This window comes from Stigmatopora argus, chromosome 4, assembly GCF_051989625.1.
Source record: "Stigmatopora argus isolate UIUO_Sarg chromosome 4, RoL_Sarg_1.0, whole genome shotgun sequence".
Lineage (NCBI taxonomy): Eukaryota > Metazoa > Chordata > Actinopteri > Syngnathiformes > Syngnathidae > Stigmatopora > Stigmatopora argus.
Window position 1 is genome coordinate 7,497,708 of NC_135390.1, and position 26,136 is coordinate 7,523,843.

At 38.5% G+C, this 26,136-nt stretch overlaps 1 protein-coding gene across 4 annotated transcripts; it reads right to left on the reverse strand.

Moving 5' to 3' along the window:
* Positions 1–34: 34 nt before the first annotated feature.
* Positions 35–26,136, reverse strand: LOC144073354 (zinc finger protein 236). 4 transcript variants are annotated; one of them, XM_077599106.1, is made up of 32 exons: positions 25,965–26,136; positions 23,965–24,098; positions 23,577–23,741; positions 23,323–23,459; positions 23,066–23,196; positions 22,363–22,535; positions 20,530–20,652; positions 20,044–20,211; positions 19,716–19,896; positions 19,334–19,606; positions 18,183–18,386; positions 17,941–18,073; positions 16,864–17,124; positions 16,444–16,673; positions 14,492–14,593; positions 13,918–14,060; positions 13,215–13,318; positions 12,515–12,666; positions 11,384–11,560; positions 10,194–10,497; positions 9,683–9,786; positions 8,958–9,392; positions 7,599–7,738; positions 7,254–7,482; positions 6,991–7,176; positions 6,202–6,333; positions 5,115–5,272; positions 4,845–4,976; positions 4,550–4,663; positions 3,163–3,292; positions 1,870–2,043; positions 35–954 (listed from the first exon to the last, which is right to left on the reverse strand). In XM_077599106.1, exons 1-32 carry the CDS (start codon positions 26,014–26,016, stop codon positions 836–838), a joined length of 5,400 nt encoding a protein of 1,799 aa, XP_077455232.1. In that variant the 5' UTR covers positions 26,017–26,136; the 3' UTR covers positions 35–835. The 4 variants fall into 4 exon arrangements, with proteins under 4 accessions (XP_077455232.1, XP_077455231.1, XP_077455235.1 ...); XM_077599105.1 differs by having other exon boundaries at positions 23,323–23,501; XM_077599109.1 differs by lacking the exons at positions 23,965–24,098; positions 25,965–26,136 and having other exon boundaries at positions 23,323–23,485; positions 23,577–23,716.

The following is a 26,136-nucleotide window of genomic DNA, read 5'->3' on the forward strand; positions in this document are numbered from 1 at the left end:
ACTAACTTATAAAGAAGGGGAGGATGAGAGAGGGTTTCAGGAAGTATAAAATTACTTTAATGTTCTTTTTGTTTGGAAATGTTTTTAAAAAAAAACGAAGAAAATACATCTGCTTCACAATGGGCACAGGAATAGGCTAACCTGGCAACCAACCATTCTGTGGAAGATCAACGAAACAACCAAATTCAGTATTTACAAATGCAGCTGACAAAAATGAAAAAAAAGTATATACACTATAATATATACTATGTACAATATAAATATGAATTAATTATATGAACATATCTGTATAATTCCAATTGATAGGCAGTTGGGGGGGGGGCGTGTATAACATGCACTAGCAAAGTGGTACCATTTGGCTGCAGTCGACCCAGCGAGCAGACTGATATTACAATATTCTCTGCAGGGGTTTTCTAACTACTACACATTCTTCTTTTCTCATTAGAGACCGGTCTACTCTCATAACTCTCTTAATTGCCCATAGTTGATTAATTAAACATTTACGGAGCACCTATTGAGATACTATAAAAAATAATATTTTAGCCCCAAAATGCCTACAATAAACACTATTATGTAAGCTAACACTGTTTCATGAAACCATCTGATAATGTTTCATGCTGGTCACGCTCAGATTGTGGGGGGTTACATTTTTAAAAGATTCACACTGAGAAATGTTTTAGAAAAAGTGTCTGACAGATAAAAGGGCAAATGTGTCACCCTCCAGAGAAATCATTTCGGAGGCAAAAAAATGTTTGGCAAAAGTTAACTGTTTCGTTATCAAACTTTTAAAACATACAGTTCATGACTTGTCAGGAATCAGATGATTTGATTTAATTCATGTGAACACGTGCCAATCTCCAGATGACTCAGGAACAACTCCCAAGTCGAGTTCAGGGGTTGGAGTGACTTCAGTAGTTGGTTCTTCTTGGCGCAGTCTCACATCCTGTATTTGACCTGTGGAAACAAAATATATAAACTGCAATTTAAAATAAATAAATAAATAAAACAATAATGACTTAAGAAGCTCCAAAACCAATGGATTATTAACATATAATGGATTGCCAGAAAAGAACACATCTTGTGTTGGCACTTTAAAATGAATTAACAATATTGCAAATGTTTCCTTCTTTCAATCAGTAGGAGTGGAGCTCATACATTGATGTTTTTTCTCTGATTCTGTATTATGCACTATCTATAGTGGAGTTGTGGTTCAAGAAAAAGTAACGCAGGACTCACAAATATGTAGGCGCAATCGGGTACCCTATCACAATCATTCCCCTCTTCCTACTGTACTGGTTACCAACATGGCAGCTAATATGTTACCTGTGTTGCATCGACCTTGCGTTTGCAAAGCCAATCAATAGATGGGATATTTGGGGAGGTGCACTGAGTTCATAATTTCCCCACTGTGTTCAAAGTTCAAATGTATGCTCAAGTTTTGGAGTTTTTTTTAGTAAAATTGTGGGCATTGCTTAACAAAAAAAGCACGAGTAAACAGTGTGACTTTGATGGTAGCAGGAGGGGCGTGACCCAGAAAGTCATACATTTTGGCCTTTTTTATTATGGCTTACTAACTGACAAATAAATGTCCTTAAGTAACAATGTTGCTATACAGTCCAAATTGAAAGTTGGTACCAGACTTTAAACACCTTTAATTAAATGGTGAAACCAAGAGGTTTAAAATATGATATAAATATGGACAATTATGCATTTTCGAAATAAAGCCCCAGTGGCAATCTGGAGGCTTTTAAAACACATTGAATAGGAAAAACCTTCTGGAAGGATTTTTTTTCCTTTATATTATGCAACTTTAAATGTTATATATACATTTTGACAATATGTACTGTTGGTGACACTCGACATGCTCACCATAGCCATGGGCTCTCTTCATGTGGTGTCTCATGTTGCTCTTTTGAGTAAATCGGATGCTGCACATCTCACACTTGAAGGGCTTCTTTCCCGTGTGTTTGACCATGTGAACCTGTAAGGAACTCTTCTGATTGAAAGCTTTGTCACACTGAGGACACTTGAAGGGACGCTCGCCTGGAGGACAATGAAACAAACACTTGCAAATAAGTGTTGGCCTTTTAACAAATTCTACAAAACTTTGGCAAATTCCAACGTGTCAAAATTTGAATTCTTCCTATGCTCATCTCAGGAATAATGCTCTATTGGGAAGTATTCGGGCATGTAACACATGAGAGCAATATTTGAAGGCTCTTTTTTATGTGTATTATTGTATTGTATATACTATAATGTGTATTATTGTATTGTATATATTTGGGTTTTTTGTTCAAAACGTCAGACACTATTTTTTAGCTCAATGCGGGACACGTACATTTGTTTATGAATATGGGATGATTCTGTTTCTCAAGGGACTTTCGGCAATCCTAACTGGGACTAATATGAGAATAGAGATATATTTTTCCTGCTGGTGTGATGAGATTCCCAGTCTTCACAGTGCTTATTTATGCAAAATACTGCAATCACTTAGCTAAAGCTGCTCTACATTGATAACAAAGACATAAACAAGCTTAACACAAGACATATGCCCATTTTCCATCTGTATAGTCTCATTAGCAGGCTGTCACCAATAGACTTTACACTCCTCAACAATCATAGCACCAAATGAAATATTTGCTTTAAAATATAGTTTGATAAATGATTTCTGTTGGAAACCATACCACAAAACACTCCCGTAGGCCATTTATTGCCAGGAGGTTTATGTTTATTTCCTGATGAAATGATTTGTAATGTCCTAAAAATGAGAGCATACAAATGAGTTTAATCATCTTAAAATTGGTGCCATGTTTAAGAAGTGTTAGACTCAATTACGTTGAACACAATATGTGTGAATGACAGTAGCAAATTAAAATGATATTATGAGACGTCAGAAGCTAGAAGTAATTCATGATCCTTCATGGCAATAAATACTGCATGATGGTGGCAGTAATGTTGCAACTGCTTCATAAAAGCAATGAAGACACCTAAAGGTCTGAAGAATTATTAACATGATCTTGTATACATACTATGGCCCATTTAAATGGTAATTGGGTGAAATATGTGTGACTTTATGCTTTATAGAGCTAATCATCTTAGCGACTTGATATCACAGAAATATGAAGCAAGACTCATTTATTGGAATTCATTTCCTCAAATTACCTGTGTGTGTGCGATTGTGTCTCTCCAGTTGACTGCGCTTAGGGAAGGCCTTCCCGCATGAGGAGCAGCTATAGGCTCTTGGTTTGAGGGAGCTTGGCGATGGACCTGGCTGGTGCACTCGTTCATGCTCCTATGACCAGATTAAAATGGGGGTAACTCTCATACATTGAGCGCGTCTCTCACACATTTCAGGCCATTCCCACGCCTTGGCCACATCTTACATTACTCTCACCCCCTAGAAATATAACTCAACCTTTGTCATAATGTAAAAAATAAAATTAAGTCACCAGATCTTCAAACCGTTCCCATTTGCAGTTGCTGTACAACTGTCATACCATGTGCTTCCAGTGCAATGTGGTGTGCCTCATAAATATGGGTTGCTCCATTTATTAGGGAACTCGGTACATGTACAATTTAATGACTAAACATCTTATTTTGTAAATTATATGTCCTTGCAATCAATGTATATATGATTTCCATATGAATATTGACATTTGGGATCTATTCATTCATTTCCATATTCACGGTGAGGAAATATAATCAAATGGTCACAACAACATCCATTAAAAAAGTAGGTGACGACGTGAAAGTTGCAGGAACCTAAAATTTAAGACCTCCCTGTAGAAGTTTGCATATCAGGCAGTGGTATTTTGTTAAGAATTACACTTATTCCACATAAATGCACTAAAAGACTACAGTTTGGTCTAAAAATAATAATTTGATCTCTACTGGAAAAAAAACGAACATACCTTGATTATATTTTCTACTTGAAACAACACATCATTTTTTTAATGCCACAAATTATCATAATTAAGTACTAAAGTGTTGTAAACAACAATTTAATTTTATTGTTGGTGATACAAATTTGACTATTTTTTCAAATTTGGCATCCTCATGCACAATAACGCCTATTCGCACAGTACCTGTGCAAAGCACTTTCCTCCATTTTAGATTTTTTTTAAACATTCCTAACATATTGATATTGTATAACAGTTTTAAAAACATTTTCACCATATTGAACTAATTTTACAGCATATCTCGTATATTGGGCTCCAGATAAATGGAAAAACCCACATAGTAGAGGCTAGAGTCTAAAAGTGTAGTTGTAGTTGTAAATATCAACATTCTTCTGTGGAGTCACAAGTCAAGGAGACAAATACATCTAAAGATTACAGGCAAAAATATTTAATTCAAAGGAATTCAAATTTTCACCAAACGTTCTGGAAATAATTATTTTAGTTCTGATATAATAAAATAAGTGTCCATAATGTTCAAAAATTATAATTTCTTAAAAGTATTTCATCAAGACGTCAGTTTAAGTCAGGCAATGGTATATTACTCTAGCATTCTTGTTTTGGTGGTCGAGCTGCTTTAGAGTAATGCTTACCTTAAGGTGCATTGCTCGCTTAAAAGCTTTGTTGCAAATGCTGCAGACATGACATCGGTCTTTATTATGAGCTTGAGCGTGACCCTTCGTACCCTTGTGGCTATCATTTCCAGTCTGGAACACAAACCAAAATATGAACGTCAAATGAGTTCTCCTCATTATTAATGGATCATAAAAATGCCTTACTGTAAAAAAAAAAACAATGATGTGGGTTCTAATCTTTGCAAAATTGTCAGATTTATGAACTAATTGTAATCTAAGTGAACATTTGTATGATTGCTTGAAGAGGACTTACATGATAACCATTGTCAGATGTCCCCATCAGAGACTGAGAATTATGGCTGAGCAGTATGACAGAAGGGCCTGCAATGGTGGGTTGCCCTGGTTGTAGATTGGAGTCATGAAGCACTGCAGGGAATGTTTGGCCCTAACAATAGAAAAAAGAATAACATTGACTTACTTAATTCTGATGCTGAAGACTGGGAGAGAATGGTGGTTACAACGATTAAAAAATAATACATTTTCCTTTTAAAACAAAAAACAACAACAAAATATATTAATTTACCTGTGCATTAAGGTTCAGAGCAACACCATCCAGCATGCCCTGAGGATCTGCCAGGGTCAAAGTAACACTACCATCATTGGCCACACCTCCTTGTGACAACACTAGGCTTTGAGATGAAGTGGGGTGTGATAGCGAGGTGCTCGACTGAAGACTTGTAACTGTAAGAAAGATTGTTGTAGTTTTAATATTTTCATACTCATTTTTCTGTCATACTGTGAAGCCAAATTCATACAAGCTACTTATCAATAATAAATGGATTTTAAAAGAGGTCACAGCCACACAAATGACAAAAGGAAGGGGACACACCATATAAATGAGCATCCAATCTTAAGTTGGTTGATAATGAGATTTGTGATCAAAAATTTGAGTTTAATTATATCTATATAATTATTCCACATTAATATGTATGCACCTTCAGTTTATATTTAGGAGTGGGATGTTTGGGCAATGATTTTTTTTCCTTTAATTTTATAAAAATTTGGGTGGTGCAATTTATACTTGTATTAAGGTGTATTAATTTAGGGGAAACTCAGATCTGTAACCACCCAAAAAGTTTGGAGAATTCGGACGATTCAGATTATTTTGTATTGATCAGCAACTTCATTTTAAAATTTCAAAAAACAAAAACTACATTTCTGGATTAGCTAGTTGTGCAATAAGCATCAAAACAAAATTAAACGAATGCAGAAAATGGGCCCTCTTGTCTTTTGGTTGATTTGAATTCCTGTCAGTTAATTGGTTAATTGGAAACCAAAATTGGTATGTCAGATGATGTCAATGGCTAGGTTACCTCCCACATTCCAAAAATATGCATGGTAGACTGATTGGACACTCTAAATTGCCCCTAGGAATGGGTGAGAGTGTGCATGGTTATCCATCTCCTTATGCCCTGCGATCGCCTGGCCACCGATTCAGGGTGTCCCCCGCCTCTGGCCCGGAGTCAGCTGGGATAGGCTCCAGCACCCCCCGCGACCCTAATGAGGACATTGCGGTTCAGAAAATGAGATGAGATGAGTAAAAATAGATGAATTTAAAAAAAAAAAAACCTAAACAAGATATTTTACCCACATTCTTAACAAAGTCTTACTATTCATTCCGGTGTTGGTGGGGTTCTGAGGTAGAAGGTGGTCATTGGTGGACTGGCTTGTAAGTGGTGATGCTAGCCTGAGGCCACTGTTCAGTTCTACATTGCTGTTCTGCTGGGGAAGTAGATCTTGACCTGTAAATATGTGGAATTATAGCTTACTGAATTTAATGGAAAATAAGTTGTACAAGTAAAAAATGCACAATAATGAAAATAAAACCAGTTATAAATCAAACCAGAGTATAAGTCACATTTCATGTAAAAACAATAAATCCAACTCCATGAACATATATTTCATCAATTCATTTTCCGAGCTGCTTATCCTCACGATTGTCATAGGGGTGCTGAAGCCTACCCCAGCCAACAACGGGCAGTAGGTGCGGTAGCCAGCTAACATTTATTAGACAAAATTAAAATAATGAAGAGCAAATGATGTGGGAAGAAGTATGTCACCAGTGGCCATTACTTTATCCTGCTGTTTTTGAGTCCCATATACCGCACCACTCTACAATAGACTCAGACCACTAACTCAAATGTCCCTAAAGAAATAACATTCTCACACTTCATGCATCCGTCATGCAAATATTTCTCAATGTATTATTATAATTAGTATTTTAATTTGTAGTTCATGTCTTTTTAATTTTTCTCTTAATCTTTCTCTGTGAGGAAGGTCTGGCGGATTTGACCAATAAGTGTGTAAGTATGTGACTGTACCTTGACAGAATATTTCTTTCTCTCAATGTCAGTGTCTGAATTTATTAGAAAATAAGACATAGCGCTCATGGGAAATACCTGATATGGTGAGCGTGATCTCTTGATGGTTCACTGATGAGGTGTTTGAACCAGAAACTGCTGCTTGTACTTGCGCTAGAGCTTGTGAGAAGCTGGAATTGTTGATAGTGAGTGTAATCTCCTGATTGCTTGTGCCGCCACTCACCAACCCAGTGCTGCCTAAAACATGGGCCAAGTCCTGAGAGCCTGGATGATAAGGGATTGGAAAGCTTAACATGTATTATTCAGCTCTAAAACATATTGCTCTCCATTAAGAAACATACTTGTGTCCTGCTCAGAAAGTCCAGCCATTGTGACCTGGGCAGGTGTGATTGCGGAAGGCTGCAGGCCAAGGCTCGTCAAGGGGTGGAGGACAACATTCGCAGAGACAGTTTGGTCACTATTAGACATTAATTGACTGCCAGAGTGGAGGACAAGACCAGTGTCAACACTTAGAGGCTGCGAGAGAAGACCTCCATGCTGTAGTGTCTGTTGAAGAAGGGCGTGGTCAATCTGCAAAAGAAAATATAGTATTGCATAATATTGGAAATTTAATCATTCTATGAGGTGTAAGTATAGTCCAACAGTAACATTTCGGTTTAAATTAACAAATAGAGCAAATAATTAACCTGCAAAGTGATGTTGTTTAGGTTGCTTGTATCGATACCAGAGATTTGCACATTTGGGCCCACCGAATTGGTGGAAGTCAACTGGAGTTGAATCCCTTCAAGTGTGGTCAGACCATCTGAAAGGGGAACATTAACATCTCCTGGCAAAACAAAGACAAACAGACATTACTGATAAATTAGAAGTTACATTTTGAATCGTTATTTTAAATGCATCTCTGAATAAACATTATGGAATTAAAACCATGTTTGAAAATCTATGTCCTCTCCAATGTTCTCCAATATTTCATGTCTGGGCATACAGACAACCTCCGTGAGCACACAGAGGACCATTGTGAGCAACATCATAAATGCTCACACCAGCACACACCAGTATCACACCTGCCATAAGCAGGTGCATGTCTACTACCCATAAATGATCTATTCATAATAAAATGTAATGATTAATATCTATGAATAAACCTCTTCATAAATGTCACTAGAATATACACAAATCTGATTCAAATTTTACCTTATTTTTCACATCTGTCCTTCTCACTACTCATTCTCATTCAAATGACTTTTCTGCTGAATGTGTCACTTGAGATAGTCAAGCTTCCATTAATATGCAATATTTTTCCATCAGAAAACTCGCTTACAACTTTAGCTTCAATGCATGTTTTACAGAGGAGACCTTTTCTCACCCAATTTCACCGCTTGTTCTTCTATTTGAACATACTGACAGCCATTCCATCTTAAAATAGTCTTTTTTACTTTCGCTTGTTGAATGGCCATGATAAAGGGTAGGTAGCAGCTCCACCAAACTGTTAGCTATATGCTAACCTGCAAAATACAGGCACCTACGCATAACGCGTAACTAAAGCAGCCGATCAATGTCGTTAACATTTACTCATGCCGCGGATGTAAACACACAACACATAAACCGCATCATATCATTGGCTGGACACAGTGTTAGTCATAGTTTTATCCGTAATTACCGTTTCTTGTCATTTGTCAGTGACAGGCTGCCACTCTCTGAGTTGTGTTGCAAAATGGCACAGAAAAAAATGTCATGTTTATTTTTTTTAAAATTCCCTTTGGATTGTATTTTGTGCGCTGCATGTTTGCTGTGTGCGTAGAACACGAGAGTAATGCGCAATTGCGCACGTGCGCAACTTAGAGGGAACATTGGTCCTTTCTCAGGTTCAAAACTAAGTTAAGTTAACTTTTTGCAAGGAGAGACATGACTGACAAGCACGCTATAGTCTGTTCCATAAACCAAGAAGTGAGCATTCACTGTAATATGATATACAAATTATTACACTTACATACCGTACTCGAACGAGTCCTTACATTTTTTTATGATGTAAAAGCAGACAATACCTGACATTGGGGCAGGCAGAATAGCTTGTCCCACAAGGCCCAACTGTAATAGATTCTGGTCAAACTGCCCAGTCAGCACTTGGTTTGCTGGGAGATAGATGTTATCAGAGTTGGAAGTTTGTAGCAGCCCAACAGTCTGAAGTGTTTCTGGCATTGGTGTCGGCTGTTCTTGTCCTGACGCCCCAGCAAGCTCCATGTCTTGAGTTTGACAGACCTGGTTAGAGGACGGTGTGGGCCGCTTGGACTTACGGCTCTCGCTATTAGCGCGCAAGTGGCACTGTATATGTGTTTTTCGATGGCCAGAGGTCCGAAAACGAAGGTCACAGAAGGGGCATTTGAAAGGCTTGGAGCCCGTGTGGAGCCGCATATGCACCTTTAAACTACCTTTTGTAGAGAAGGAAGTGTTGCACATGTGGCAGTTAACAAGTTTCTGACCTGAAAAAATGAGAATACATTAAGTTGTTAATGTGAAATAGTTAAACATACAAAAAAAATTAACAAACAAGCAAAGTCCAATTGGCTTGAATAAAAAAAGCCTGATGATTATAAATAATTTCAGCAGGGAAAGTGGTATTTTTTAATAAATGCGGTGGCAATAAAAAGAAATAGACTCCATTAATTCAGCCAACATTAAGTATCCAGCCATGTCGTTAACCTAGGATCACTACCCTGCCCAAAAAATAATTACAAAGATTCAAAAAACAAATAAAACAACAGCAACTAACCTGTGTGTGTCTTCACATGACAATCGAGAGTAGATTTCACAGTAAAACTCTTCTCACATTCATCACACTTGTATGGTCTTTCTCCTGTGTGGATTCGAACGTGCCTAGAAAATTGGGGTTCAAGTTTTAGTGATTTGCTTCTGAGTTCAGCCCATTTCAAAGTGGAGCGTACTTAATAATCATTATGATAAAATAAAGACAAAACCAGAAGAAGATAGGCAAATTAATAAACACACAAAACATGGATGATGTTTTCAGAATGCTCCTTTTTTAGTGTGCAATGTTTGAAAGGAAAACCATATCAAAAACAATTCAGAGAAAACCATTCACATTAGTTCGATGGTTCGATATAAGCAATTGCTTGCCTGCACGATAACAGTTTTATATTTGATCCAATTAGTCGATGAAGGGCTAAAATAAAGACTAAATAAGAGTATCAAAACAATTGAATGCACCCTCCCCAGTTGATATTATTATTGGTGACAAGGTATTAAAATGGCCCCCACATTACCTGACGAGGTCACTGGGTTTCTTGAAACTCTTTGGGCAAAAATTGCAGCAGTTTGGAAATTTGGGTTCGGTCTCCAGCACATCCGTCTTGTCTTTGATCTCACTGATGCGATCTCTCTCGGCTGCAGACTGGGAAAGTATTCGCTCTGACACAGAGGCCTCCTCACCAGGATCTTTTGCCAATTCTGCAGCCTGCTCCTCCGTGAAAGGGATTATTTCCACAGCCCGTCTCTTCGATGTTTTTGGATCCTCTTCTTCGTCTTCGTCTTCATCCTCCCTGACATCTTGATCTTCCAAACCAATAACTGAAACGATAAATGACAAATGTTCAAGTAAGCACATATTCACATACATTGAGGTGGCTTCTACATTAGCTCTACTGATAAACACTTCATAATCAGAATGGCGTTAAAGTAGGTGTGTGTGTACAGTCGTACATCTACTTACGAAATTAATTGGTTCCACAACTTTTTTGGTAACTTGAAAATTTCGTAAGTAGGTGTACTTTATATGTAAATTCTCTAATTTGTTCCACGGCCCTCACACAACTACCAACTAAATCCTTTAAAATTGGTCAAAGTGTCCCAACTTTGTATGAGAGATGTGAGGAAACACACAAAAATGAGAGAAAATTATGAGGAATTGATTTATCAATGTATTAAAATAAATAAAGCATATGAAAATGTGCTCTGTGCCGCTGAAATAGTTCCCTCCGCGGCCGTTATTATGGGAGACGCAATACCTGTGTTTGTCCGCCAGATGACGGCAAGAGCCCGTTCTACCAGGGCCAAAAGCTGTCCACTTTGTACTACATTTTAGACTTTTACCTGGGCCCTGTGTCTATGAAAATATGTGCCCCATTGCATTTGTACGGTTTTAATCACTTAAGGGGAATTGCAATCATTAATAAGGGGGAGCATTTAGTCAAGGTGGACAGGTATGTAAGAGAGAATCTTGAAACATGGATAGTGGTTGTTATGAGACAGCCAATTGAATGTAATGCTTTAATTGGCTCAGTTTTAAGATATATTTTAGAAAGGTTTGTGATATCAGAAGAGGATATTGAACCCAAGCAATCCACACGAAAAGCAGATCTATCAACATATGTCATTGAAATCACCTGCTGCAGACATAATAATCACAAACTAAACCAACTTTGAGCATGTTTTGGAGTAGGTCCAGATAACTTACTTTGATTTTCAATAGCATGATCCTTTTTCAGGTGCTTTTTAACCAGCAGGCTTGTCCTGAAGGTCTCATCACACATGGAGCATTTGAATGACTTTACATGAATAATCATGTGGCGGTTCAGGCTGCCATTGGTTGTGAAAGAGGCATCACAAACATTACACCTGAAGGGTTTCACTCCTGTAATTCCAGATAGGAGCATGAGATATATTTTTGATTGAAACAAACCATTTTGAATTACTACACTATAGTGTTATGAATGTACAAAACACAACTAGATTTTTGTTCAAGGAATACACAAAGAAGACACAACTCTCAAGAAATTAAAGAAAATTGTTTTAAAAAAATAATCAATAAACTTCATGAGCAATAACCTAACCTTTAATGATTATTATACCTACTAAGCATGTTAGATTAAAATGGAAAAAAAATACGTCTCATCTCATCTCATTTTCTGAATCGCTTTATCCTTACTAGGGTCACAAAGGGTGCTGGAGCCCATCCCAGCTGACTTTGGGCCATTGGCGCGGGACTCCCTGAATTGGTGGCCAGCCAATCGCAGGGCACAAGGAGACAAACAACCACTCATGCTCACACTCACACCTAGGGGCAAATTAGAGTGTCCAATCAGCCTACCATGCGTGTCTTTGGAATGTGGGAGGAAACCAGAGTACCTGATAAAAACCCACAAAGGCCCAGGGAGAACATGCAAACTCCACACAGGTGGACCGACCTGGATTTTAATCCAGGTCCCCCACTGTGAGGCCAAAGCCCTAACCTATCACTTATGTTTCAGTTTAAAATAACTTTAACCTCAAAATTGCATTTTTATTAATCAATTTTCTGAACCACTTATCCTCACAAGGGGGTGCTGGAGCCTATCCTACCTAACTATGGGCACCAGGCGAGGGACTTGAATTGCTGGCCCGCCAATCGCAGGTCACAAGGGGACGAACAACCTTTCATGCTCATACTCATTCCTAGGGGCAAGTTAAAGTGTGAGGTATCATTTGGGATCGAACCCTCGACCACAGAACTGCGAGGCCGACACACTAAGCACTTCCCCACAAGGACGCCAAAATTGCATAAATTTAGTGAAATATTTTAGCATTTCCAAAAACTTCAGAGATTTACCTGTATGTGTGTTCAAATGGGATTTCAGCACCCCAGCTGATACAAAAGCTCTTCCACACAGGTGACATCTGAATGGCTTTTCTCCAGTGTGGGAGCGCAAATGCTGTTTCAGATGACTTGACTTTTTGAAGCCTTTGTTACACCAAGTGCATCTAAAGAGAGAAACAATTTATTCTTAGCAGCTACATTAATAATTAAAATCTAGTTTAGTCTCTTGTGTCAAAACTGAATGTGAGCCATATTTGAACTATTTCTCATTAAGTTAATTTTTTTTCACCTTCTCGTTTTTTTTGCCCTTTACTGATCACATCTTTTAATGTTTAACATATTTTCAAAGGTCAACTCTAAAATTCTACAATAAGTACCAAATATAGATGAGATTATTATCAAAGATGAAGGGCAAGGGAACATTTAAAGACACTTCTCAAAAGACTCAAAGATTGATGAATGAAGAATCTGTAGTTCAACAAAAAACAATGACCCAACCAAAATAAAAGTATTAATTCAAGGAAACCCTTAAAACTAACTCAAGGAGGGATTCAATGATGCAGAGGGCCAAAGATCCAAACTGGCAAAAGCAGCAAAACTCACACTTGTAGAGTCACAATATTAGGGGCTTAAAATAAGTTAACAAGTTAGATTTTCTTTCACACAATATCAGTTTTGGCCTAAAAACATAACTGCTAGATCTGAAATAAACCTGTATGCTCTCTTGCTGTTGTTTTCACTGTCGTCCTGGTATTCATGCGGCTCAGTATCCAGTTGTAGCTCCTCCTGACTGTTGTGCTGGAGAAGTCCATTTGTCTAAATTGATACAAAACCAATTTCACTCAAATAAATAGTACATACACATACAAGCCATTCATATTAAATAATATGGTATACAGTAATCTGTGAATCATTGCATCATCATTTAATATAAAATTTCATTACTATTGAGAAAGGATTCTATTTTTTTTTTACAACTTAGACTAATCTAATGTTTTGACAATAGCTACAAAACCTGTGAAATACAGTATGTACAATATGTAGTTATTTTATATTAATTTCCTTTAAAAAAATCAATTTTGGAGATTCTGACAACATCAATGATATGCTTTAATAACGCCCATATATTATCATTTCATATTTTTTATCATATAATTGGTTTTGTTTTCTAATTCTTGAGGAATGTAGTGATTCATCATTGTAATTCAAATAAGCAGCCATCCTAGTATATCTAACGCCGATTAAAAGAGGCTATTAATCAACCAATCTTCTATGAATCAATTATAATTCATTTTGTTTTAGGACTCTCATGTGGGAGTCTCGAATCTTAGTTTATATAAAATGCAATCCACCAATAACTCACAGAGTGAATGAAAACCATAGTTGAGTGAACAGATTTTGAGGTTGGGACTCACCACTTCAGCGTTGGGAACATGAAGCAAATTTGGGGTGTTAAAACTGGATGAAAGGGCCTGAGACTCCAATGTACTGGAGTCCTGTAACTGCTGGACAGTGGAGAACTGGCTTTGACTGTAACTTGACTCTGTCATTGCAAAGCCTGGAGGAGTGCACACAAAATATGGCTCTTTGACCAACACATATGCTTATGGTAGAGGGTTGCTTTTGAACGCATTTAATAATTTAAATAATTCATTTTCATTCATGGTGAAAACGGCAAACTGTTCCACAAGATCTATTGCTGTCCCTCTGCACTGTGAAAGTCCTTAACCAGGACTATTCAATATTTATTCGCTAGTTCAGATATTTGTAAATTAACATGAAAAAGCATCTCAAGAGCTAATCCATCAGATCAGCAACCAAATGTCCAAAAGCGATTGGAAGAAAAGGGACAGAAGAGAAAGACAGATGGGAATCAATTAGCAATTTTCTTTCATTAAAGCTGGCACTAGTATGAGCAGTGAATCAAGGCTGTCAGAGTTAGGTGCACTTACAATTTATATGAACAAAAATCAGTTTGAATGAGTATACCTTGTGTTAAACCTTGCTGATCAAATGTGGTCTGAGGGAGTGTTGACGTTTCAAACTGGGTGATATTCTGTGATAGAGTGTGTTGAGTAGTCACATAAGAATCTGTAAACAAGAAAACATGGTTAAGTATCTCGCCGTCAATATAATACACTGTGGAGTATGGAATGTATTCTTATGCTTTTTATTAGTCAATTGGTTTATTTAGTGTAGTCACTAGAATAGAATTTTGCATAGTCTAGTGGAAATTTCCGTCCGTGACGCCTATGAGTTAGGGGCGCGTCATCTACCATGACACGCCCATTTCTTTGTTCACATTTTCCCGCCTAAAGTTTGTATCAACACCTGTTTCTATGTCACGTGATCTTTGTCAATAAAGCTAGCGGATCTGTGGGAGGCAGGCAGGGATTCAAATTGGTCAGCCTGGAGGATAGACACATCTCCTGGCGCTGGCTACTCTGACCCCCTCCTTCAGCTGAAGTTAGGAAAAACTCATCACGGCTGTCTCTGTGTGCTTCCTCTAATTTGAAGTTATTGAATGTTTATGGATTAGATCCGACATACACGTTTAGGATGTACAGTACAGAATTATGTATTGTGACCAATGTTCCCTCTAAGCTGCGCGCGTGCGCAATTGCGCACTACTCTCGTCTTCTCTGCGCAGTAGCAATCATATGGCGCGCAGTAAAAAAAAAAAATCAATTTTTTTTTTTTTTAATTTTGTTTTGTTTTGTTTTTTTACCCCTTTCCCCATGATGGCGCCGTTTAAGTGGCAGCCAGTGGCAGTAGCTCTGTCCACTCATGTTTTTCGTGTTTTACAGCATGTTTTACATGAAAAATTAGAGGGAACATTGACATGCACCTGCTTGTGGCAGGTGTGATACTGGTGTGCCCATAGCGAGCAATGATGATGTCGTGACCGGATGATTCGCCTAAAGACGTTTCGCCGACGGACGTTTGACAGACGGACAGGTCGTACTAGTATTTGTTAGTTTAATGATTAAATACAAATACTAGTATTTGTATTTAATCATTAAACGCTGTTTTCAGCTGGATTTGACCGAATTTGAGAGCATTTTGAACCGTTTGGCGAATGGACGTCTATAAACGTTTTTTTGCCTCCATCGCGATATCATCCAGTATTTGTATTTAATCATTAAATGCTGTTTTAGGATGGATTTGACCCGATTGCTGTCATTTTACGGCTCGGTTCTGCTACATCTGCCTGCCCAAGAGTGCTTATTCCCGGACTGCCATTGATGGTAGACGAACATTGATTTTTACTATAATTTGGACAACACCGGCGGCGGGCCGGATTAAAAATCCTAACGGGCCGTATATGGCCCGCGGGCCGAGGTTGAAAAACTTATACACACACGATCCGGCGGGGCGAGCGTTCGAATCCCGTTTCGGCGAAACCTCCGTTCGGCCGAATGAACATTCGGTGGAACGTCCATTCGGCGACCTGCCCGTCTGTCAAACGTCCGTCGGCAAAACGTCTTTAGGCGAATCATCCGAGTACCGATGATGTCGCTCACACTGGTACTCAGTGCGCTCAGGGAGGTTGTCTTTCTGCTCAGACCAACAAAAAATTAGAGGGAACTTTGATTGTGACTAAAACTAAAATATATCTATAATTCTAACCCTACAATTAGTGGTTGCATTAAGTTACATTAAGCATTAGCAACAAAAGTCTGTGGCTTTACGTTAAACATAACGTCAGCGCATTTTCCTGTGTTTAGATAAGGGATAGCTATGAAAAGGTGGCAACTTAGGAAAAAACGACATGTTTTGCTATTTGTCACTTTCTTCCATTATATAACAGAGGGGCATATTGCACCGTGTACCGGGTTGAATGGTGCTTGGCAGACCTAATTGCTAAATAGCAGGCAGTTATTAAATGGTGATGGAAAGACCTAATATTCTTGGTGATTATGTGTGATCATTCTTGTTACCTTCTCTTTGCACCAGTGGTTGATCTGCCAACTGAGCTTCTAACGTCACTGGCTGGCCTCCGCTTACACCCTCTGCTTGTCCAAGTGCCAGCATATTTTCTTGATCCCCTGGAGTTGCAGGTGGTTGCTCAAGGGAGTTTCCCTCCATCTCCACCTGTATATTGTGGGGCACTGTGCCAGCTTCCAGCTGGTCAGACGACTGAGGCTGCAATTGTTGAGCCAGTTCATATCTGGTTTTGGGTTGAATACATAGAAAAAAAACATAGTTTTTTTTTACATTGATCATGGCTTTGTTTGAATTTACTGATAAATAAATTGCACAGTACTAGATCATATCATAATGTCCTAAAATAAACAGTTTAAACAATCTTAGCTCTACCTTTATCGCATATAATTAGAAAAATAAATCAATTCAAAAACCTGTGTGTCTTCATGTGTTTCCTACAGTTTGGAGACGACTTAAAGGTCTTCTGGCAGTAGGGGCACATGTAAGGCCGCAGGTCACTGTGGGTCGTCATGTGACGACGTAGGCTACCACTGGTGGTGAACGTTGTATCACACATGACACACTTGTATGCCTTTAGCCCAGAATGGGTCCTGATGTGTGCCTTAAGGACCCCTGAGGAGGCGAAACCCCGACTACACTGGACACACTTGTATGGCCTTTCTCCTGTATGAGATCTTGTTTAAGCAAATAGAAAAACAATGATAGTATCTGCTCAGCTTCTTGTACATTTTCAGGTAAATAATGCAAAATGAAGAAGTCCAAAAATCTCAGTGGCTCCACAATCAGCAATGAGACAATTTTTTTTCTCTCTCTATAAACCCTGTAGATTTAATAACAAGATGGCTTATGAATAAATAATTATTCGTTAACGAACTTTATGCGGGCAGGCTTTTCATTCGTTCTACTTAGCATGTGGGCAGTCTCACAGTAAAATTTTAACTAGGGTTTTGAATAATTAACTAGTAGCATGAGTTTTCCATTCATATATATATATATATATATATATATATATGAATGGAAAACTCATGCTACTAATTAATTATTCAAAACCCAAGTTAAAATTTTACTGTGAGATAGTCAATTGGTTTATTTAGTATATTCATATATATATATATATATATATATATATATATATATATTCATATATATATATATATATATATATATATATATATATATATATATATATATATATATATATATATATATATATACATATACATACACTAGAACTCATGTTGATGTTAATTTTGGTATTTGATCAATAAAACCTTTTATTGCAACATTTTTCTACGTAAATATCCCATATTAAGACATGGAAACCATCAAATTGTCAGTTAATAGGAATATATTCTTAGAATTTAAGAATTTGGGAGGTGTGGCTAATAGTCAGGTCAAGTGCCCACTATAGTGCAAAATTTACAGTACTTGCCAAAACTTCCTTTATCATTTTTCAATGAACAGAGTTATGTTTACAAGCCATGACTCACCTAACATGCTGTTTAAGATGACTTGATTTCTTATAGGCCTTATTGCAGTATTGGCACTTGTATGGACGATCACTGCCTACCACCTCAAGGTACTGTTGGAATGCTAGGCGAGGGTTCTGAGATGGGATAAGGCCTGTTGAAAAAAACAACACTTGGGTTTTCTATTTGTGCTGAGATACCAATTCATACAGCAACTACCAATCTTAAATAATAGCTTTCCCATGTAGTTTAGACATTCTTACCGATATCCGTAATGAGAATAGGTTCCTGTAGTGGTATGTCAGGTAATGGTAAATTACTCTTAGAAACTTTCGATTTGTTCATTTTTCGTGGAAACCTGTGCTTCTTTTGCTGTAAACTTTTGAAGTGAGATGCAATATGGGTTTTTCGATGTCCTGATGTACGGAAGATCCGATCACAGTGTGGGCATGAGAAGGGGCGAACACCTAAAAACATTAATAAATCAATTTAGTAAAAAAAAGTAAGTACCCTTTTAAGACAGTTACAATTGAAAGTAAGCTGACTGTGACCATATTAAAAATATTTGCCTCTGACCCTCCAGCACTAAAAATATAATTTGGTGTCAAAAGTGCTGTCAAATTGAAACATAATAGGCTTTGTCATAATTTATAGTCCAGAGCAAATGTTCTGTAACTTTACTGCAAAATAGCTCCCGTAAATTCTACAATATGGTGATGTATTTGTGGAGCAGCGGAGGGTGGGCTTGTTATCAACAAATGGCTTATTAATAAAAAATAACTAAAAAGATATATTTTTAACTGTTATAGTACTGTGGGTCTGACATCTGCAATGTGCTCCAGAACCAAAACTATGCATTGACTAGGATAAAAAGCCTGCCTGCCATGCCCACCATAAAAGATCCCAGCTTCTTAATTCTTAGATAGAAATGGGAAAACAATAGGCTAGAGAAGAGTAAGAAAAGCAAAATAAATCCTCTTCTTCTTACATAGGTAGAGAGGAAACACTTATCCCAAAGAGTGATTTCAGTGGTGATGGTAATGGGGTCCTACACACAAGACCAAAATACTTGAAATTCTAGGATTATTATTAGTGTTATTTCTTGTGCAGTTATGCAAAATAGAGTGGTAAACACAGGGCCACTTTGGAGAGAACACTATTAATTTTAGTAATTACACCAATTTAGAGAACAAGGGGTCAATGATTAAATACTCAGCTCACAGCAGCACAGTTTTATAAGCCTCAGCATTAGGCCAGGCATTCATACCACAGCCCCGGCTATCAAACAATGGAGTGTATTAAAAACAAGTCAAAGAATAATGGCCAAATACAGATTACCATTCCAGAAAGTGGTCCAACATTTCACTTGGGGTTATCAATATTCATTCAGTATTTTCTCTGGTACCAAACTCACCTGTATGCAGTCGCATGTGTACCTTCATGCTGCCAGATGTTGTGAAGCACTTCAGACAGCATTGACACTCAAATGATTTGATGCCTGTGTGAGTTTTCATATGGGCTGTAAGGGTACTGTTGACAGCAAATGCACGGTAGCACTGTTTACACTTAAACGGCTTCTCATGGGTATGAATGCGAATGTGTCGGACAAGGTCGCTGGGTTTCTTAAATTCCTTGGAGCAATAAGGGCATCCATGCCAACGGATGCCATTTTCCTCCCTGATGCAGCCTAAGAATAGAAGTGGTAAAAGGAGGCAGCGCTTAATGAGTATATGCAAAAACATTTGGTATATCATAATCAAACTATTATCTTTAATTGATCAATTCTGCTTAAGTACCTGGCATTTGTATTGGTTTCTTGAATATGCTTCTTTTTCTTTCTCTGAGGGGTTTGTCTGGAAGCTGTGCTTTTTTAACTTCTTCCTTAGTCCCCTCAGATGTCTGGTTCAGGGGCTCTCTGGCAATGGCATCAACCTCCTGAGTTGGCGCTACACTCAGCCCACTGTTCTCTAAGGCTTGCTACAAATACAAAAGCTTCCCATTAGTGTCAAAAAGTAACATTGGGCCAGAATTTTATAGACTGTATCTTTGTAGTTCTAAGACTTGAAAGTACATTTTAATGATTAGCTAAAAATGACCAATAGGGTCTGTGCATTGTCAAGTCACCTGGAGGATGTCTTGGTTAATGGCACTTTCCATGGCTACAGGTGGCTCTGGGGGTTGGGGCAGGGATGCCTCTCCGTTGACTTGCTCAGAAAGTTCTAGTAGTTGCTGGATGACACCTGTTACTCCTTCACCACCATCTGAACCTGCAGGAGCTACTGTGTCTGTCTCCTATGGGTCAAAGAGTGATAAGAGTGATGTGACAAAATACCAAAAAATAGGGGCAAGGCTTTTAAAGATCTCATGGGCACACAAAATGGAATGCAACAACTGAAAGCAATACCACATAAACCACATTTGCACCAGAGCAATACATTTAACATATGCCAACAATCATTTATTGGGCTTATAATGCCGCCCACCACACACAAACACACAGAGTGCTTTTTAATAAAGTGCTGATAAGTACATTAATGACAGAGATGTGTGCATTGCTAATGTGTGAATTGAAAGGCATTGCTTTGTCTAACATTCTGTATTTGTTTTTACCGAAGTGCTGGAAGGCACATCAATCACAGAGATGTGCATTTTGCCGATGTGTGCATTCAAACTGCTCAACTTCTTGAATACGCAGCTGCAGTCCATACAGGGGAACAATGGCACACCTTTTGCCTATAAAGGAATAAAAATAATATCATCAAAACATATATTACATGGCTAACGTAATTTTGAATGGCCCCTGTAGGTACTAGAATCAGGTACAACATTGCTTTGTGCTGTCCGAGCTCTTATTTTGGTGATGTAACTTGGATTGGATAAGATTATATTGTGCAAGTAGACACGTAGCTGAATATTTTACACAAACATGCTATTTGTAGCTAAACAGATCTGAACATTTTTATTCATTCCTTTTCCCTTGTGCCTATCCTTACAAGAGCCTAGCCAACAATGGGAAGTATTCCGGGTTATCCAGTTTCTTCTCATATCCCCAAAAACATGCAGGATAGGCTGGTTGAGCACTCTAAATTGCCCCAAGGTATTAGTGTGAGCGTGGATGGTTCTCTGTCTCCTTGTGCCCTTCGATTGGCTGGCCACAGATTCAGGGTGTTCCCCATCTGGTGGCCATAGTTAGCTGGAATAGGCTCCAGCACCCCCCACAACCCTAGTGAGGATAAGGGGATCGGGAAATGAATAAATGAAATGACAAAATCAAAATGATTTATTCTACCCACTATATTTACTATAGGAGGATTCTTGCAACTTATGTTGATGTATGTTATTGATCGTACAATTCAACTTTATTTACTGTACGGCAAGGCAACACGGGGTTAATGGATTAAATTTGCATTAGTGCTGTTGTGACTGTGTGTGCGTCTGTTTCTTACCAAAAAGGGAATCGCGAATTGAAGCATAGCAGTCGCAAGAACATGAACGCCCTCGACTTAATGAGCGGCTGGTCGTTTATGTTAGACGCTGAGAAGCAAGGCAGGAGAGACAGGAGAGAGGAGAGGCTGCATCTGAGCCGAAATAACCCAATTTTAAATTGACTTCTTCACATCAGCCACTTGGATTAATAAAAAGGGTCCATACAGATTAACGCCAAATTGTGAAATATCGGCCCGATATATCGGTATGTGCTCAGGGAACATTACTAATCCAAAAGAGTGTTGCTGGGCCTTTTGAGCATGAGGATTTTGTGTATGTGCCTAGTTCTTTTCATATTGTTATTGTTTTTTTTTCTTCTTTTTTGGGGTGAGGGTCTTAGAGAAGGGTCCCACATTAAAACATGTTGTTTTCCAGAGCAACAAGCTCTTAGTCGAAAAGCATCTCTCATCACTGACGTTTTCACGAGTAACAGCACAAGGACTTTGGGGGAAGATATGTTGTCTTTACAGTTATGGGACCTTTGGGGAACTGTTAATCTCAAATTCTCAATAATTTGTTGAATAATTAGAATTGTAGTCTGCATCCACTCAGAATTGGATGAGGTGCAAAAATAAAAAATAAAAAAAACTGACTGGGCCATTCCTAACCCACACTGAAATTTTAGTGATGTGCAATTACAGTTGTTGAACATTTTAAGAAAGCCTAGTTATACCTTTTTAAAATGTCAAAGTTTACTTCATTTGCTTAAGCCTTAAGGTCATTGGACCACACAACCAATGGGGTGTGTTGATTTTGCCAATGAAAAGTAGGCATGGCACAGGCATTTATAAACTGCTCCCAAAGGAATTGGTGATATTAATAATAAATGCAAATGTAAACTTCTTATGCATAAACTACGTAAATATGATACGTTTGTGGAAAAAATAGACCATCTACCTTGCATTTGATAAATCAAATATTAAGTCAAAAACGTGTCAACCTACGTATTAGTCTTACCTCTGAATGAACTCTCTGAACATGAGAGTGCAAGTTCCCCTTTTGGGAGAAGGAAGCAGGGCAAAACATGCAGAGGTGAGGCTTTTCCCCAGTATGTCTCACCATGTGAGTTTGCAGCACCACCTTCTGGTTAAAAGCTTTGCTGCATTGTGTACACTTAAAAGGCCTTTCACCTGGGTAGAAAGATAATCATTGTTACTGACAGAAAAACATTATTCATCATGGATATCTAAAAAAAATAGATTAGAACAAGGCAATTATATCGCAAAATTTGCACACCCGACCCATCTTTGCATGCAAACCTCCTCCTTGGAAGTGGCTGGACTCCCATCTTGTGAGCCAGTTTTAACAAGTGTCACTGTTAATTCATTTTATATTTCAGTGAGTCATCGTGTTTTTACATTCATTCATCTTCAATAGTGGTATTCATTAGGGTCACATGCTCACGATCTCAGCTACACTGGTTGCCAAGCAATCATTGGGCACGAGTACAAAAACTTTTGTGTTCAAACAAACTCGCATTGCATGTTTTGGGGATGAGGGAATAAACCGTCCAAACCCCATGCAGGCACAATGAGAATGTACAAACCCGGGGGACGCTCAAACCTTTGCTCTTAAAACATTGCAGTTACAATAGCAATTAGAAGAAAAAAAATCATTGTATCAGTCAGTAGGTTAGTGGTTTTCTGTGCAGGCCGCTTACCTGTGTGTATGCGTATGTGTCTGACTAGTTGACTTGGCTTTTTGAATGCCTTTCCACAATGATGGCAGCTGTTGGTGAAACCACTACGATCTATATTTTTCTTGTAGTTTCTAGAACTGGAAGACAGTGGCCTGCAGAGAGTGGTAATCATGAGTTTATGTATACAAAAATGTCTTCATTAACACAACTTGCTATGTTTTGCTTCCATAAAATTACATTTGACATCACTTTTTTTGTGGTCATTGAAGCTTCCTGACCTCATTTTAATGTGACTCCTCATATGCTCCTTGAGGTTTGCAGATGTCTTGAGCTCCTTCCCACATGTTTTGCAGGTATAGATCTTCATACCGGACAATTCTTTACGGTGATCCTCCAAGTGAAGAGAGAGTTGACTCTGAAGGACAAACTCATCTCCACATTCTGCACAGATCAGATTCTCCAAAGTAGAGAGAAGAATACCTTCATTGTAATTGGTATTCGATTATTCAGTTTGATGTGTTGGTGGACTCACTTCTTCCATTTCATGTAGCATAGTATGGGATTTGAGGCTGGCAATGCGCGTGAACTTTTTATTGCATACAGGACAGGTGAAATCAGAGGTTGTGTGTGTGGATTTGTGGAGCATAAGGTTGAATTCCACATTGAACGTCTGTGTACAATGGTCACATCGATGAGGCTAGAAAGAAGAGCAGGGCAATAACGTTATACATTATAATTTAATATCTAAGACAATGGAGGTAAAATTCCATCAAACACATGTAACCAGATTTTACGAATCTGAACGAAAACTCTAGTACATACTACCAATCTAGGCTAATCTTCTGACATTCTCTAGTAGATATTAACAGAGACCCTCCAAAGTGTAATACGTACACTGTAATACAACAGGTTCGCCTTACCTTGTCATTGATCTCATGCTCACGAAGATGTTTCTGCAGCTGGCTTTCCGTTGTAAATATCTGGGAACAGATTGTGCACTTCTTGTCCTTGATTTCACCATCCTTGAAGCCACCAACTTTATTTTCATTGACATCTGCAGCAAAAAAAATGGACAAAACCTAAACTTACTTGCAGTTCAATGAGCTTTGACTTGGAGAAAAAAGCTAAATGATGTGTTTAACAGTATGAAAATAATGGTGTATGTGCATGTTTAAATAGAATTTTGTGCCTTAAGAGGTATACTTCTTTTTAAGTGGGTACCCAACCAACATTCTCTGTGTGTATCAACATCAGTCACATCATTTGAATTTGTGATTAATTGCATATTGCTAGTTGACAATATTGATAACTGCTTAGAGTGGGTATCCTAACAAACATTTTATAAGACAGTGTTAATGACTTGAGAATACATTGAGATATTCTGGAATGATATTGACATTGACATAATTATTCTCCAGATCTCATCTCATCTTATTTTCTGAACCGCTTTATCCTCATTCGGGTTGCGGGGGGTGCTGCAGCCTATCCCAGCTGACACCGGGCCAGAGGCGGGGGACACCCTAAATCGGTGGCCAGCCGATCACAGGGTACAAGGAGATGGACAACCATGCACACTCACACCCATACCTAGTAGCAATTTAGAGTGTCCAATCAGCTTGCCGTGCATGTTTTTGGAATGTGGGAGGAAACTGGACTTTCCAGAGGAAACCCATGCAGGCCCGGGGAGAACATGCAAACTCCACACAGGTGGACATAACCTGGATTTGAACCCAGGACCCCAAAGCTGTGAAGCAGACATGCTAACCGCTCGCCCCACAGGGCCACCCTATTCTCCAGATGGTTAGAGAAAACATGTTAAACATTTTAAAAGGATTAACATTTCTTTAAATAATTTCAAAGCCTTCATTAATTCTCTGAGGCAGTGCTGGGTTGTTGGTTAACGTCATCATCGTTATCAAAGCCCAACTCAACAAAGGTGAGGCAGAAGGACATGAAATTACTAAGCATCCAATTCTCCATCTTGATAATAATAGTGGTATCGTACATGGCATAGGTGTGATGCTTTTGACTTCCATGCTAATTTTGGGTGGAAAGGCACCGTCAAAAATGGAAAGGGTGTACGTTGTAATTTGTCTTTATTCCATCATGACAACCACTAGCCGGTAGTGTTTGTTATCCTTTATATTTTCAGACCAACATCAAAGTAAATAATCAAGTGTATCATTTGCACCGATCCATTACACTAGCTGTGTTCGATAGGTTTTGCGTTTGTGTCGTGGTCATCTTCGTTTTGAAATTTTCCAGACTACGTTAGACGCTTTATAATAACGTTGCACTGCACAAAATACGTCTTCTGTTCACAGTCGTCACTAATATTATATGTCCTTAAGTCTTGTAATGGCCAAAAAACGGTCGTTTCCCCAGTGCATGACAATAAACGTGATGGCTCGAGTACAGACAAATTATTGAGGAAACCGGTGTTTTTCCTGTGCCCGGTTGTAGAAACTTTTCCCTAACGTGAAACTAGTTGGACCAGACCTAAAGGGACTGGACATAACAAACAGCAAAATATTTTTCGAGCGAGTTACAGCGCCTAAGCTAGCTGTAGCAAAGCAACAAACGAGTTAGCAATGCTAAGGAAAAACACTGCCAAACAGCACATTTAAAAAAAATACGAAGGCGTAAATCGAGTTAGAGATACACAGTCATGCTCCTTCGACCCACTAATTTAGAATGGGAGCTAGTCAGAAGAGTCACCGAAATACTATTAATATCATTCCGCCTCAATCACTCCTTCGCCGCACAAAGCAAAGCCCACCCGCAATACTATATCCGGGGACTATATACACTATATCTAAGTGTTATAACAGACGATCTGGAGATGTTTATTCCAAAACACCAGCGTCGTTGGACAGATTAGAATCTAGAATTTTATTCGCTGCATTTTGGTACTTATTACCTGTTTCGTCGCTGCTTTTAACTCTCAGTTTGCGAGGCCGGCCCCGCGGCATAGTTCCAGTTCTCTGAGCGGGTGTGCTATGAACAACTTGCTTTTCAAAATGGCGTCTCTGTCATCTGTAGTGCGGAGTGGCCATAAAGAGACACAGCTGGATGGCGAGGGAGACATCTAC